Here is a 16,142-nt window from a genome sequence, read left to right as displayed (position 1 = left end):
CGTAAATTGAGCAGTTTGTTGTAAGCATCTCTCTTTCTTTTTTTTTTTTCTGAATGTCAGCAAACGTTTTCATGACATTCTTCGCTGAGAACCCGACCACTTCAAAATTCTTATATTAGTTTGACAAACATTGTTGACACTTCCTATTAAATTAAGCTTTTAGGATCTATTGATCAGTCAACATGGTATCCTGATTCTAATTTGTTCGAGCCTGGCTTTTAGTGTCTATTGATAGGTTAAACATCCTGGATCTCTGCTATTCTGATTCCCTCATAATCAGGCTTGGTTTAGGTTATGTAATAGGAAAGGCGTGATTAGAACTACAACAGCTACTTGGGAAGATCTCATCAACAAAATTCTCGTTTATCGCTTACGTCTGATAGCGCATATTATTTCACATGGCCTTGGAACCGTTTACTAGCATTCAAGGCAGCAATCCCATGTAGAGCAATGATTTGTTTTTTCTACTTTGATCCAATTAAAATGTAGTGGAGGAATATCTTCTAGCCTCAACGAAGGAAGGGCCTTCCACCTCTTTTTGACCGTAACCACCCCCAGTGGTAGCCTCTTGTTTTCTTCAGGGAATACGTCAGTCCTTCGAACGCCACCAGCCTTCGTCCAACTCCAAAGGCTCCTCTGGGCCAGTCTTTATTGTGCTCGCCATAATTGCTGTTCTCGCAATCATAACCCGCACTCCCGACCAAAAGCGTGGCATGAGAGACCAAGGTGTTACATGACTAATAGGCTTGGGCATCAGGCCAGGGTGGTACATGACCAGTAGATTTGGGCATCGGGTCATGTCTGATCCGATCCAATCCAAATCTATCAGATTAAATACTGTAGTAAATCATATCAGGTATAGCTCATCTGACAAACAGACCATACTGAAAAGACCTAAACCCTTCATCCAGCATGGCCCTAGGCCCAAAGACTGACTAACCATCCTGGCCCGTCCGGCCCGACCTCTTTTTTTTTTTTTCCTTTGCCCCGTGACGGCTCCAAACGAGTTGTATCTGGCACCGTCCGTAACGGTCTCAAATGGATTGTGCCTGACAAATCCGTAATGGGCAGGCATGACCCGTAATGATTAATTTCAGATTTTTTTTTAAGGGGTCCTGATGGCTAATTTTTTTTTATTTTTACCATTTTGATCTCTCCAATAAAAAAAATGGATAGATTGAGGAGTATTTTGAAAAAATAAAAGTTTTGAGACTTCTATAAATAAAGCCCTCTTTCATTCTCACCATATCAATTCATTAAACCAATTCTTTCCCACTCTAATCTCTCTACTCTTATTTATTCTCACTTCTAGCAATTCTTTTATCTTCCATTCAATATTTAGTAAGTAACAATTATAGTTTAGCAATCCAAGAGTTATACAAAAGGAAGAAACGTCCTCTTTTTGAAGTCGGAGTTCAAGAGGCAGCTTTTCAGTTACTCCGCTCTTTTTTCGACTCTACTTCGATCTACTTCTTCAGCTCTATAAATCCGGCTCTTCGACTATTCGACTCTCTGGATGTATTTATGCTTCAAGAGTACGATTACAAGAATTTAAACAATTGTATCTAGATCACAGTAAATATTTCAAAAAATTTAAACTTAATATAGTCATCCGTTGGAACTCTACATATATAATAATTCATGATGCATATCCATACAAAAATTTGTTAAATGCATATACAAATGATCTGGATTAGGCTTTATTTTGACTAAAAATAATAGGAAAAAAGAAAAAAATTTTAGAAGATTTTTTAGTTAGTTTTTATAATGCTACAAATACTCTTTCTGATATTTATTTTCCAACCTCTTGTATATTTTTATAACAAACATATATAATTTATGATCAATTTGCATAATATAGATATGATAATATTTTAATCTATTATTTATGAAATAAAAAATAAATAGAATTAGTATTAGGACATGGTATGTTTCATGCATAACTTAACTGCTATATTTGATCCATGGATCAAATTAAATGTCATACATATTTTATTTGATAAAATTGATAAACATATGAAACATGATTCTGAAGAATCTAAAGCTGAGGTAACTCAGCTACCTTATGATATTTTTGCATTATATGATGAAAAGATTCGTGGATCGAGACAGTCCACATCATCTTCACAATTTATTTCTAGTACCTCCCATTCATCATTTGTTTTTCAATTTCTTATATATAGGAGACATTCACATGCATCTTCTTCATTTTTAAGCAACGAATTAGAATTTTATTTACGAAATAAAATCTCTTCTGCATTAGATGAAATCAAATAGAAAATCTTGATGTTTTGACCTGATGGAAGAATGTGAAAAATCAATATCCTATTATATTTGCAATTACATGGGATATTTTAATTGTGCCAATATTTACAGTAGTATCGAAATCAGCTTTTAATATAAATCAGCGCATTCTGGATGAAAAAATAGAATGACGAACGAGATAATTGAGATGCTGTTCTGCTTCAAAGATTGACTAGATGCGAAAGTGAGACTTCAGAACAAAGGAGAACATGATATTGAATGTGATGATGAGGACGACACAAACACAACAGACAATTGATAAAATTTATTTTCAATTCTTAATTTTTTAAAATTATATATTTTTACTTTTCATTTGTTGAAGTGAGTCTCCTCTATTTTCTTCTCTCTCCCTTATTGTATTTTGAAGGTTAGACCTAACCCCCCTCTCTCTTTTGTACAATTTTAATTTATATTAATAAATTAATAAAAATCCATACCAAACCTTCCACCATTATAAGGTGATTTTTATATTTACAAAAAAAAATTTCAATAGCTCTTATCTTTTTTTTATTTATCCCCCACCAATTTTATTTTATAAAAATTATTTTTTAAAATAAAAACTTTAAAACTATATCGTGCCAAATGGACTGTGCTAAGACCCATATGGGCTTGCATGTGGGCCATATCGAATCTAAACACGTGCCGTACCATGCCAGACCCTAAAGGACTGTGTCGAGGCTGAGTCAAAGGCCACCAAACTCCCAACCCAACTTGACCTCTAGAATTGGCACGGCCCGCTACAATATTTGACGGGCCATACCAAACACGGCCCAATTTGTGCCGAGCCGAGTCAGACCGGCTGGCAAGGCCTAGTTTGTGCCGGGCCGGGCCGGGCCAGTCCGATGCCAAACTCTATTGACTAAAGGATTCCCAGAGCGAAGAAGCCCAAAAGAAAGACATGGACCAAGGATGAGGTCTAACCTCCTGGACAAAGCGGGATGAAAAAAGGGAGCACTTCTATCTAACATCCAGAAACTAGAGAGACCGAAGGAGAAGGAAATCATGGGGAATTTACTGGAGCTAAGACGAATAAATGACAATAGAAAAGTTAATAAAGCATGCGTTGTTTGTTGGTGCCATACTACATATATATAAACGCATCTCATCCATCAAAAGTTCTCTCCACTTGGTTCTATTTTTCAATATGTGCCCATTTGATGTTTTCTAATAGTGGTATCTTCAGAAAATAAAGATTCTGATTTCAAGTCTGCATCATGGAGAAATCAATCATCAACTGGATCCTGTGGAGCCTCATCAGCCTTCCTTCTAATGGTGATAACAGGACAATCTGCATGCTTCACGCAGAATTCACTCACAGTCCCCACAAAAACCCTGTAAAAAAATGCACGAGGAACAACTGATCAGCAGAAACAAATACTCGGCATAGAAAGGAGCATCTATTGAAATATGCATCATGTGATGCATGCAAGCCTACAGAATTGTACATAATGTTTTGCTTGGCCTTAGCATGCCTTTTTAGCAATCTGATAAACACAATCCATTGTAAGACAATTTTATTGTTTTTTTTTCTTTGAAGATACTCCGTTGATAGCAATTATATAATACAAAAGGAAATAAGCGCAAAACATTAATGACTGTATTCAAGCCACAAACATTACTGACTGTATTCACGCTGCCCATTCTCGGTATCCAACATCCACATTGTTGGTTCATATAATATCCATTAAGCAATGAATTCACTGTGTCATCTGATATGTGACCAGTGTAAAAATTTCATGTTACACTGAAAGTTGCTGCTCTTGTAACTTAAAAAAGAATTTCATACCAAGTATCTCAAGCACCCAGGGTTTTTTTTTCTTTTTTTGGGATAAGACATGGTCTGAGGTATTTTAGAATCAGCAACAAACTCACCGAGACATCTCATCTGATACATGACCACTGTAAAACTCTCATGTTACGCACAGTCACTGCTATTGCAAGTTTAAAAAGAATTTCACTTCACATATTTTATGCACCCGAACTACTTTAGAAACAGGAAAATGTGAGAAACATGGGCCAGAGCATCCATCATATCATGAGCATTTCCTGTAGTGTAAAAATGATGATGATGAAAAATAATAAATAGCAAATAATGATGATGATGCTAAATAATAAATATCAAATAATGCTTTTTACAAATCAATATGTTATGGTGTATCTTGTACTCAGAGGATGCGCTAGCAAAAAGGGTCTCCCGTCAAGCCCTTGCCTGGGGGCTGAGGGCCCTGAATTCTTTAAGGTGTCTGTACAAGTACAATTTGTGCACCCACATGCACATTGTCACCTTTTTCTAGGTTTCAGGACCATCTTTTGTTTTGGCGGCTTTCAAGTGCTGATAGACGCTAGCTTTTGATATGGGGGTTCTCTCCTTTGTATTCTTCCACCATCAATGAGCGAAACTCATGGCCTCCACCCACAAACATGGGCCGTACGCTAAACTGTGTAATTTATTGTCTCTTTGTGTGTTCTTTGTTTGATCTACCAACCCTATATCTAGCTTCAGCGCATAACACAATCAATACCACATAGATGGTTTTTAGTCCTTCGCTCCAGACCTTCTGATCAATTGCCACAAGAGTCCTACTTGGAATTTGACCATGATATAAACAGAAATTTTGAAAACTAGACAACTTGAACATATATATCCGAACCAACCCAACAAGTTCAGTTTCTGGTCATCTCGGTTAATTTTCTTATGAATTACATTATTAAAGTCCGAATCATATCAATCTAGTCAATCATTTAATGCATGTGTGCTTGAGTTTGTGGCTTAAGCATACTGGATAAGCTTAGACTCTAGCAGTTCATATGTTGAAATTAATTTACACAGGGTTGATGTACCTTAGAAACAAAAGTTAACGGAAATGTAGCATCAACAATTGCAAAAATTGGTTAGTATTTCTGCTATAAACCATATAAAAGCCAAGATGAATGAGGTGCATGAGGTTGGCATAATAATTTTTCTTTCAATGCCTGGTAAAAACTACTATATATAATCAAAAACAATCAGAATATATAGGTCAACAACGGAGACAGCTAATATCCAAAATTTAAGGGGAAAAAGTCGATAAAAGGGGCCATAAAGCTACATCACTAGAATGCCTCTATTACAAGTCTCAAAGAATGATCCCACAAGCCTCACCTTGCTAAGCTAGAAGGCAATCAATTAAATCATCCAGCTAAATTCAACCTAGAAACCTACTTGAGTGAATCCAATTCATCTTCTTTTCAGGACAGTTGGCCATAAAAACTATATCACTAAGAGTACTATATATGCAGGCCATAAATACACTTTTTTTTTAAATTTAAAAAAAAAAACCGCTATGCACTATCCAAAATGATGACCAACTAAGAGATGATGAAAAGCATACAATCAAGAAATGAGGCCCAAGCAAAGAGCTAAATCATGTCTACAGGTCCCATGTCCCAGTAGTCCAACATTACCAACATTTCTCTTTACCATTCAACCATCCCTATCACAAATAGACGAAACGTTAGGAATATCTAGAATTAACTAGCTATCTTTTTTATTTTCCTTTTCCGGTAGACAGCAGTAACCAACTTTGTTCCCATTGATTTGTACAAGCAAAGGCAGTTTCTTCCAAGGCCATTGCTTTGATCAGCTAAGTGCTCTTAAAAACATCAAACCTATAAATTAGCACTTCCCCTCCCACACACCCTCCATGGATTCATAAGTTGAATAGCTTTGATTGCTCCATTTACACTACACATCATCTCTTCTTTGGTATCCAGAGTTCAGAACACAAAGAAGATACTAACCATGGATGCAAGGCAACCAGCTAAATAGCTACCAATTCATTCCTCACATCTGAAAATATTCTGGTTTCTCTCTAAGATCCAGGCAGCAGTTATGATTGAAAACCTCCAAATGGAAATAAAATACAAAGCATTCACCAAGTTTCTTTTTCTTATTTGCAAAGCGTTAAAATTTTTTTATTATCATTTTGCATGTTATCCTGTTGTTGCTAGCTGTTACTAAATTGTTTTCATGTTCCAGTTTCACATGTAAAGGCCCATGAGAGCCTCTACCTATACCCATGATGTCTGTAGAGTTGCACTCAACATACATATGACTTATAATGACTGGAGCAGAGCATATCTTATGGAATCCTGAAAAGTGCCCAACAGGCTTTATAGAATGTCGTTTCATATCTTGCATTGAGGTCATTAAATGTAATGTAAAAAGTGCAAAAAAAAAAAAAAAAGTATAGCTTGTGATAAGAACAATGACTACATTCTTCTTCCTTTTTTTTTTTTTTTCTTTTTCAGGATCAGTAGTAGAACAAGAATAAAACCTCTGGAATGGTCCCAGTCCACGACTTCCAACAACCAAAATATCTGGGTGGACTCTCTTCACCTCGCTGCAGATAACTTCCTTGGGATCACCTTTGTTAATCCATGCTTCACAGCGTATCTATAAAATGCATTGAAAAGGGAGAAAAAAATCAGTATTGCTTCCTCCAGTATAATCCAGTGAATGGTCAATTACATCCTATGCTTAATTTGAAGGGGGGAAGAAAAGGTTGATGATGTTTTGCCAATTGCTATTACCCCAAGTTCATGGCAACGCCCTACAAAGTACTCCAGCAAGTGAAGTCCTCTTATCTTGTCCCTCTGCTTCATGCTTTGGAAATCTTCAGGTGATGCATAGATACTGTCCATGTCATCAAATCCTTTTGTTGACAACCAAAAAGAGGGGGCAAGAACATAAATAGTTGGTCAGGAATTCTCTCATTTAACTAAGAGATCTGAAACTCAACAATGATAACAAATAAAAGTTCAGTCTCAAAAGAAATGGTGCAAGCTTTTGGAAAATGCAGTAACTTATTTTGTTCCTTCATGCAAAATACACCTGCTACCACAAATTAGGATTTCATTGGTGTGACATCAAGACTAAGATACCATTCTTAATTTTCTACCAGCACCACATGGCAAAAACTATTCCATGAAACCAATGCACATTTCACCGACAATAGACAAAACTCATTGAGCAACTATACCGGTTGTGTCTTTTTTAAAAAAATGCCCCAAAAATCAAAATTGGCAATAACCAAGCGGGTAAGCCTTGGTGCAATCCATTATAATCTGGGTGTCATGGGTTCAACACATGGAAACAACCTCTTCACATGTAGAGGTAAGGCAATGTATATCTAAGCATCTAAATCCCCCCAGTGGATAGAAGCCTCATGCAGTGGGCCAGCCTTTTTATTGACAATAACCAAACTCAAACAAAAGAAGTCACAATTGTTGTCAATGACCATAAAATGAACTTAAAAATGTACATCAAAACATGTGGCATCCAAAAAACTAAGCAATGGTTTGGTAACTATGGAAGCAATGCTTCATATTCCATGAAAATTATACTGAATGACCGTAATATGAACCAACTCTTCACAATGTATGGCAAGCACATCTGACACCCATATGCGAAGCAATAATGTAGTCACTTTACTCACGATTCTTCATGGTTTCAGGAGACACATGCAACCAAACTCAAGCAGGAAATTAAATTTAAATAGCCTTTCATGTTGACAAAGCTTTTTGCAGAAGCATATGTTATATCTTATGACTTAAATGGTATAAGGATAATCTTAATTTAGTAAATTCTATAATAAAATTGTAGTAGAAACTATGATAAAGTTTGTCTAAGTTGCACAACACCTCAAGTGTGTTGACTGTTGACACAGACATTCGTGTGATGTACCAGACTAAATCATATGCCCATTGGTGGAATAATAGCTTGAGATACATCTAGGCATCATCCGAAGCATATTGCATGACACAGGATCAAATTCCTAGATGGTAATGAAGTATGTATGAAATGCCCACACCATATTTCCTCCTAAAAGTGGAAATAAGGATCTTCAAATGTCAGAACCAAGCCACTACTAACACTCTCGCCTTGTTCCCATGGATTTTCTTTCTCTTAAAAATAACAACGGGGAGCTCTTCATGCTTGTCCTCGGAAATAGCAACTAAATCTCTTCAAATGTTGCCCAGATTATAATTTAAGAGCAGTAATTAAGGGCTCTTCACATGTTGCCAGTACTAGTACCCTAGCAGGAGCCTCTGCTTTTTCCATCACAATGGCTGCTTATTGTTACTGCTTCAGCTTCCATCTTTGCTTTTTACATTGCAGATGAAGCTGAATGATTGCTAAAGATCATGTGTTGCCCTAGTTGTGTATCACAAAATGGTTTTGTGGACCTATAAGGTCATGTTATCATGGTAGGTCCTTAGAATGTGATGCAGAAAGATGATATGTATGCCTGTGAATCAGTTGTTGGCATTTCAAGACACTAATCCCTATTGATGGATTTCAAAATGACCTTAGAGAAAAAAGTGATCTTTGAGGTGGAAAGTAAATCTGAAGTTCTGAATCTGCACTTGGATAAAGAGATTCTTCTATTTCAACCCGTACATAGGGAACAAATAAGCTTTCTATTCATGTTGGGTGTTAGTTAGGTGGTTGATTAAGTAAAAAAAAAACCCAGAAGGTTATGGCGCAGTGTAGATTGATGGCACTCCTCTTATATTTCTAGGCCATTAATGGTCCGCATGATGGTGAATGAAAATAGTTGGCAGAATTGAATTGTGGGTGGCAAGGAGATGCCTCAGTTGGGATTATAGCTCAGCTGCCTTTTTTTTTTTTGTTTGGTAGGGAAGCTGCTCAAGTTTTTACAATAAAGAACCTGACCAATCAATTCTAGGCTCTTACCCCATTTTCAAAATCAAAAACAGCACCTAAAATCAAAAACCTGCAATTTTTAAAATCTATCCTCGTCCATTTCTAGCCTACCGCTCCATATGATCCATACTGTCGAGTTATCTTGTATTTTTTCCAAAAAAAAAAAAAAAAAGAAATCAGTTTTAAAAGACACAATTTGTCGATGTTTTATACATAACACGAGCAAAAGCAGTTATGTAGTAATTCATCAGCAAAAAGAACACAAATTAATTAAAATTTAAAAAAAAAATCCTTAGGGCTTCCCAAAAATATACTAGCGCAGTGGCACTGACAGAGTGAGTAAAAGAAATGGGGGATTGAAGCAGGAACTGAAGAAGAATCGCAGGCAATAACCCTGCGCATTTTATCATGTTACCTGAAACGGAAATAATCTGTAATTTTCTCGATTGCATCCCATCACCTCAACGCCAAGAAAGGACGCATATAGTTAGGGATCGGACGAAAAAAAAACTAGCAAGGAAAATGGCAGAAGTAGAAGGAAAGGAGAAGGAGAAGTGGAATCGCTGACCGTCTTCGTCTGGGATCTGGACGTGGAGGAAGAGGAGCATGAAATCGGCGGTGTTGGAGCGGATGATCTTGGCCAGCGTCCATTCGAAGGCGGTGCGGCTGCTGATCGAAGGGTGCGGGTACCCTTTCAACGACGACTCGTTCACCCCTACCAAGATCCGAGTCGGCTCGGCTTCCATCTTCTCGCTTCTTGAAATCAACTAAATCTAACTTGCTATAACGATAACCGATAATTATGGATATTGGTGCTCTCCCTCATCTTTCTTCCGGAAGCTGCTTGGCGTATTTATATACGGACCATCGGGAATTCCACCTGGACAGAGAGAGCAGCTGTTTTGAAACGGTAAAAAAGGATACCTTTATTTTTATTTTCCTTCTTCATGGGCCTATTTTTGAAATAAGAGACATCCGTCTAGTAAACAAACTATTAAAAAAAAAAATGCGAAATGGCAATAGAGAATATCGCAAAATATTAAAACTTTTTAATGTATAAATTAAGTATTTTAATATCCACTCCAAAAAAATTTAATAAATAATTATGCATATAATAATATTTTTGTGATATTTTATATTATAATAATCTTAAAATAATATAATAATAAGGCATTATTTTATAATATTATAATACTATTATATTATTATAAAATAACCAATATGAAACGCTTATATTATATATAAAAATAAAATACTATTATATTATACAATATTATGTTATAAAATTATTACTATAAATTATTATTAAATATAAATTATTTTTTATATTATTATTTTTATGATAGTAAAAAGATATCAATTTAAATTATTATGATAATAAATAATATTTTAAATTAATTTTAAGAAAAGCATTGAACTGAGATTTCTTGAGTATCCAAAAAAATCTACTGAAATTTTTTCTAAAGCTTTTGGAAATAAAAAAATCATTTTCAAAATTTTTATCAAATATTTTAAAATTATTTTTTAGTAAAAAGCACAACTCATTCACTTATCACAAAAACAGAAAACCAACCCAAAATGAAAATATCTTATTATATTTTATATTTATATAATACAAATATTTAATATATTACTCCTATTTATTTTATTTTTTAATCAAAATTTATATTTTTATTAATAAATAATATATGATAAATATAAATAAAATATTAACTCCATAATAATAACTAATTTATTTTTATAAAATTAATAAATATATTTTTATAAAATTTATTAATTATTAATATAATAAAAAAATATAATAATATTTTATGTATACTATATTATATATAATTAATAAATATATTTTTATAAAATTTATTATAAATAATTTTTATATTATATAATTAGTAATTTTGAATTTTCATGAAATATCAAATAGATTACTCGATGACCTACCAGGTATATTCATATCAGACCACCTAAGATCATATTACCCAAATATTCGAATCGATGATTCTAGATCAGCGTGATAATCTCATCTAGAGTATCAACCGTTAGAATGGCCATTCCGTGAGCCATGCAACCAGCTGGCCTTTCAACGACTGCTTGATCATCCGAAAAATTAATAACATTAGGACCACCATCTGCTCGATGAATACATACTGAAATCCAAAGCCTCCGACCGCCTTGCAAGAATCAGTTGACAAAAAATAGAACTCTTTTTGCTGATGGAAGACAAAAAATAGAACTAATCCAGAACAATCTCTTTTTTCACTACAGCCCAGAAAATATTACTCTTAATCCATGTCATTCCTATGTAACTGACTCAAAAATAGTGTTATACCAACAACAACGTCCTCAAAAAGAAGCCACCTAGCAAAATCACTAATTCAAACAGCCAAGCTAAAAAGGCAGGAAATAGATGGATCCTTCAAAAAGTCAATTAAACGATATATCTATTGAGTGGTCGCCTGGGCCTTGTTAAGGATGACACCTTCATATTTCACTTGGAACCACTTCATGGCATCCTCCTTTGTAACCCTGTGCTGAATTCCCACACGAGACTTGCAGCGGCGGCGGCGACCAACTCTGTAGCCAGGACGCTCCAATACCACGAAGAAATCCATCCCATATATGCCCGTGGAAGGATCATACCTGTGCACAAGTCATAAATTATATATGGGAAAGCATTCTTTCAAACTAATAACTTCACAGAATCATAAAACAAAATCATCTTAAAATAGATCCCCCCACTGGCCTGGCAAGCCCCTCAGCTCAGGCCATACATAGTACTCCCCTAAAAAGATTTATCAAAAGAAGAAGAATACAGTAAGAACCTTGCAAAATATTTTGATAATGCACATAGATAGATTTGCCAACAAGTTACGAACAATTAAAATAAAAAAATAATAATTTAAAAAAAAGGCTGTGTGAAGGGATATAAAACTGGTGCAACTGCACTGAGCTCAGATGGTTTCTTTTTGTGCTCACGGAAAGAAAAACCTCTCGTACAAGAGGGGTCAGAAAAAAAAGCAAAACTCGTCATGGCCACTGCAACAAAAACTCATTTAACCCAATAAAAAGGGGGAGGAAAACAGAATATACAGCATTCTGTTTCTCTTGGAATATTTTTAACTTTTTCTTTTGTCATTATTAGTTCTTTATACAGAGGGAAAGTCGGTGGTGAAACACTGGGCTCAGAAGTTTGCTACTCTGCTCAAAGACGGGCCCTTATTGTGCCCCTCTCATACAAGAGGTGTCAGAAGAAGCATTCCTCATCACAACCCTTCCGACCCAATAGTCATGCCACTTATGCCTCCCATTTCACACCTGCTGATAGGTCCACCAATCGTCAAGGTTTTAAGCTTCTAGACATTCGTTCAAGAAGCTAAAATGCATCATTAAACTGTACAGTCGTTGGCTGGCCGTGTATCACAATTTCTCCTATCTGTCAACAAAAAAGAATCATAGAAGGAACATGCAAATGAATGAATAATGCCATACTTGATTCCCAGGTCAATGTGCTCCTGAATTCCAAAGCCGAAACATCCAGTATCACTAAAATTTCTTCTCAGCAACTCATATTCCTTCACTTTCAACCCACTCTCAAGCAGTTGCATTGCCTTCTCACCTCTAACAGTGACATAACAAGCAATCTTTTCATTGCGCCGGATCCCAAAAGACCGAACAGTATACCTGGCTGTATGATCAAAGAATTTGTAATGGATATGCAGCTAGAGAATTTAAAATTTAAAAATGCAAATGTTGTAGAAATTAGTCGCCAACCTTTAGAGAACACAGGAGTTTGCCCACTCAGTTGTTCCAACACCTGTACTTTAAAAAATATCATGAATATTAGAAAATGACAACAGAAAGCATTCATGGTACTATGAGAACTAGAAAAGCCATACAAAATATAATTAAATCTTTTGTCATGAACTCAGGACAGAAAAAAATCAGCCCGACACCACTATGAAACATTGAACAACTTTGAACAGCTGCATTTACCTCTAATGTCTAAAAAGAAAAAGGAAAAAAAGAGGCTGTTTCAAGGCAAATTTCAAAAAACCCAGACATGGCAAATCTGAACATGTTGCAGTCACCTTTGGGAAAATACTGCTTATTAATAATTATACGCGGTTATGGGAATCGAGGACCTCAAGTTGCCACACATAATCATCACCACCTTTATTGTAATAGCACCACGAAGCAACTGTTAAATGCATGGCAAACCTAAACATGTTACAGCCACCTTTCAGTAAATGCTGCTGAATAATAATTTTATGCAGTTAGAGAATCAAGGACTTGAGTTGCATGCCGCATTGTAACATCAGGTACCTTGAGACACCATAAAACAACTCCCCCATGTATGGCAGATGTGCCTCCTATATATAAAAATGAAAAAGACATTGGCAAGCAAAAATTGTAAGTTGTACTAACTGAAACACTTTATCCTGTAAAGCATTTCTTACTATTTCGGTTTACTGCAATCACCCATACTCTAATCACATTTAAAAAAAAAAAAAAGGCTTGTACCATGTACAAAACACCATAAACCAATCTAAATAGGAGTCGACCACACGAATAATGAGAAGTGCAAAGAGTCAGGGACTTAAAACTTCAAGAACATCCTTTAGTGCAAGGCTGAAGAACAATATGGGTGAGAAACCACCAATATGAAATAATAACTACCATTGTGGCTAAATGGATGCACTTATGCTCCAAACCTTAAGCGGATTTTTATTTCTTAATGATCACCATATTATACCAGAAGAATCTATCATAGGATTTTGCTAAGTAACAACCAAGAGGCTATCTTCTCATCTTTGATTAGGGAAAACTACATGTACACTCCCCCCAACCAAAAGAAAAACATTAGACAATACCACCAAACTGCTTTTACGAAAATCTTCAGAATTTGTCAGCTTTTAAGTTTTACTTTCAGGCTAAATGTTCATGGATCATTAATGCTAGAGCAATAATTTCTAGCCCCTTGCAAATGCCTAAAATGCTGTGCAAGTAGGATAAGTTGGGACCTTGGCAAAAGCATAGGGAGGTTAAAATGATACTATTCTGTCAGACCCTATTCTAGCACAACAGTACAGCTGTCAATACCCTTGTCCAACATTGTTGACCTTTTCTAAGGGACCCCGCCCCACAACAACCAAAAAAAAGAAAAACACAAAGAAAATAATATAAGTACAGCTAGCAAGTCACAATGGCATGAACAAGAGAGAAGTTCCTCATGTCGAGGAAGAAATGAGTCAAATTAACACCATATCAAGTAACCGGCGCTACATATTTGCTACCCAGCATTTAATATGATCTAATCCCATGTTATGCAAAGAATAATCATGTATAATTAAGCCATATAATACAATAATACTTTTTCCAGAATAAGATAGTCAGAACTCTTGAAGATTGATTGTTTGTTTCTAATTTTATATCCAAGATTACCATGAACACAGTCCTCTGCATAACTTGCTTAGAAAATGGCAGCACAGAGATCATGGTTTCGCTAAGATATTTTGCCAGCAAAACACAGGAAATCATCTTGTACCAAAGCAAAAAAACACAAGAAATCATCATATATATTAAAATCCCAAGGTCAGATCATTGGTAATTTCTAAATTTGCAGTTGTCCAAGGTCACCTTATCCAAAGGCATGATCAATTCAACTTAGCATGAAATTTCATCGACAGTTTCAACATGAAGGAAAGAAAATCATGAAAAGGAATTAAAATCAGGAAACTGATAAAACCATTTTTTAGTAAAGAACTATTCAAAATCATTTATTGTTTACAAAAAATAATCATAGACATGAAAGAGTGAAAAATAGCAGGAAGTTACTACTATGTTGAAGATTGTACAAGTAGCGTTTGACAATTGTATTATGATCACTGCTTTGGGAAACTTCAAATTGGCGAGTAACAAATATATTATATTCTTTAAATTGACAAGTTGCCTCATCAAAGGTCTAATTCCAGAACAACATCTTCGGTGCAACCAGTTATTTTTGATGATAGCTTTTTAGATGTCTGGCTTATATTACTCTCCTTGGCTTTAGCACACCGAGGTTTATGTACAAAAGTCTCCAAGCTATCTTTACAAACTTCCACAGAAATGAGGAAACTTGGAGGAAACAATCTCTAATCAAATGAAGTTTTGATTCTTTGCATAAAGCATCGTTTGAAAGGTCCAAACCAAATGTTTTTGATGGAAACAAACTATTTTCAGCCCACCATCTTGGCATTTGGTATTACAAAACACCAGATGAAGCATCTAACTTTAGTATTTTAACAAAAAGGGGTAAAAAGAGAGAGAACTCTTTCTCATCATACATTTCAATTTTGTTAAACCATCCTTATCTCACCATTTCAAAACAAACACAAAAAGATAGATTTTTTACTACATGAGCTCTTTTCGTCAACCTCGTATCTTAGTTTAATCAAGTTCCATACGGACCTAGTCGATTGCGGTTATTCCAATAAAGATCAAACCGAAGCAAGGGAGTGAGAGAAGCTTACCTTGGCCGCGCGGGTGAGGCGATCGCCGCTTTCTCCGACGGAGATGTTGAGCACCAGCTTCTGGACCTTGATCTCCCTCATCGGGTTCGATAGCTTCTTCTCCGACGCCTACAGAGAGGGGAGAAGAGATCAAGAAGGCAGAAGGAGAAATGGGACAAGGAGAAGCGAAGGAGCGATAGCTAACCATCGCACTGAAAGCAGCGGCGAAGCTCTATGGATGGAGGGCGGGCGGCTCTCGGCGGAAGGGAGCGAAGCGAATCCCCGAGCCAAAACCCTAGGGAAGCCGTTTAAATGGGTTCGCGAGGGGATTCGGTGTGAGCTCGGGATTCGGTGTGAGTCGTTACACGCCCCCAACTAGTTTATAGAGGTACGACGGTAGCCGTGGGATCGATATCGGATTTGCATTACATGGACCGAGTTGGCTCGGTGCGATCGCATGAAAGACAATGAAATGGGCGCACCGGCCTAGATACCGCGTTACGTGCAAAATAGAACTAGGGGGTGGTTGGTTCCGTACTCAAGTCGAAATGGAAAGTATGGTGGATTGGGTTTAAAATTGAAATGATTAAATTTTTTAAAATATTTGATTGATAATTAAAATTAAAATTTAAATTTAAATT

At 35.9% G+C, this 16,142-nt stretch overlaps 2 protein-coding genes and 2 non-coding genes across 4 annotated transcripts; all 4 read right to left on the bottom strand.

The window, feature by feature from the left end:
• Positions 1 to 3,294: 3,294 nt before the first annotated feature.
• LOC105056275 (universal stress protein A-like protein) lies at positions 3,295 to 9,865 on the bottom strand. Its single transcript, XM_010938415.4, has 4 exons — positions 9,582 to 9,865; positions 6,877 to 6,998; positions 6,621 to 6,739; positions 3,295 to 3,636 (listed from the first exon to the last, which is right to left on the bottom strand). The coding sequence occupies exons 1-4, from the start codon at positions 9,757 to 9,759 to the stop codon at positions 3,528 to 3,530; spliced, it is 528 nt and encodes a 175-aa protein (XP_010936717.1). The 5' UTR covers positions 9,760 to 9,865; the 3' UTR covers positions 3,295 to 3,527.
• Positions 9,866 to 11,238: 1,373 nt separating this feature from the next.
• On the bottom strand, positions 11,239 to 15,841 carry LOC105056276 (large ribosomal subunit protein uL5). The gene is made up of 5 exons (XM_010938416.4): positions 15,707 to 15,841; positions 15,523 to 15,630; positions 12,782 to 12,824; positions 12,500 to 12,695; positions 11,239 to 11,650 (listed from the first exon to the last, which is right to left on the bottom strand). Exons 1-5 carry the CDS (start codon positions 15,707 to 15,709, stop codon positions 11,452 to 11,454), a joined length of 549 nt encoding a protein of 182 aa, XP_010936718.1. The 5' UTR covers positions 15,710 to 15,841; the 3' UTR covers positions 11,239 to 11,451.
• LOC114914763 (small nucleolar RNA snoR1) lies at positions 11,959 to 12,045 on the bottom strand. The gene has a single exon (XR_003802432.1). It is a non-coding gene; the product is annotated as a small nucleolar RNA snoR1 (small nucleolar RNA).
• On the bottom strand, positions 12,190 to 12,281 carry LOC114914761 (small nucleolar RNA snoR1). Its single transcript, XR_003802430.1, has one exon. It is a non-coding gene; the product is annotated as a small nucleolar RNA snoR1 (small nucleolar RNA).
• Positions 15,842 to 16,142: the final 301 nt, after the last annotated feature.

The sequence above is a fragment of the Elaeis guineensis genome, chromosome 13 (assembly GCF_000442705.2).
Source record: "Elaeis guineensis isolate ETL-2024a chromosome 13, EG11, whole genome shotgun sequence".
Classification (NCBI taxonomy): Eukaryota; Viridiplantae; Streptophyta; class Magnoliopsida; order Arecales; family Arecaceae; genus Elaeis; species Elaeis guineensis.
The sequence above is the reverse complement of the archived record's forward strand: the minus strand, read 5'-3'. Positions and strand labels throughout refer to the sequence as shown.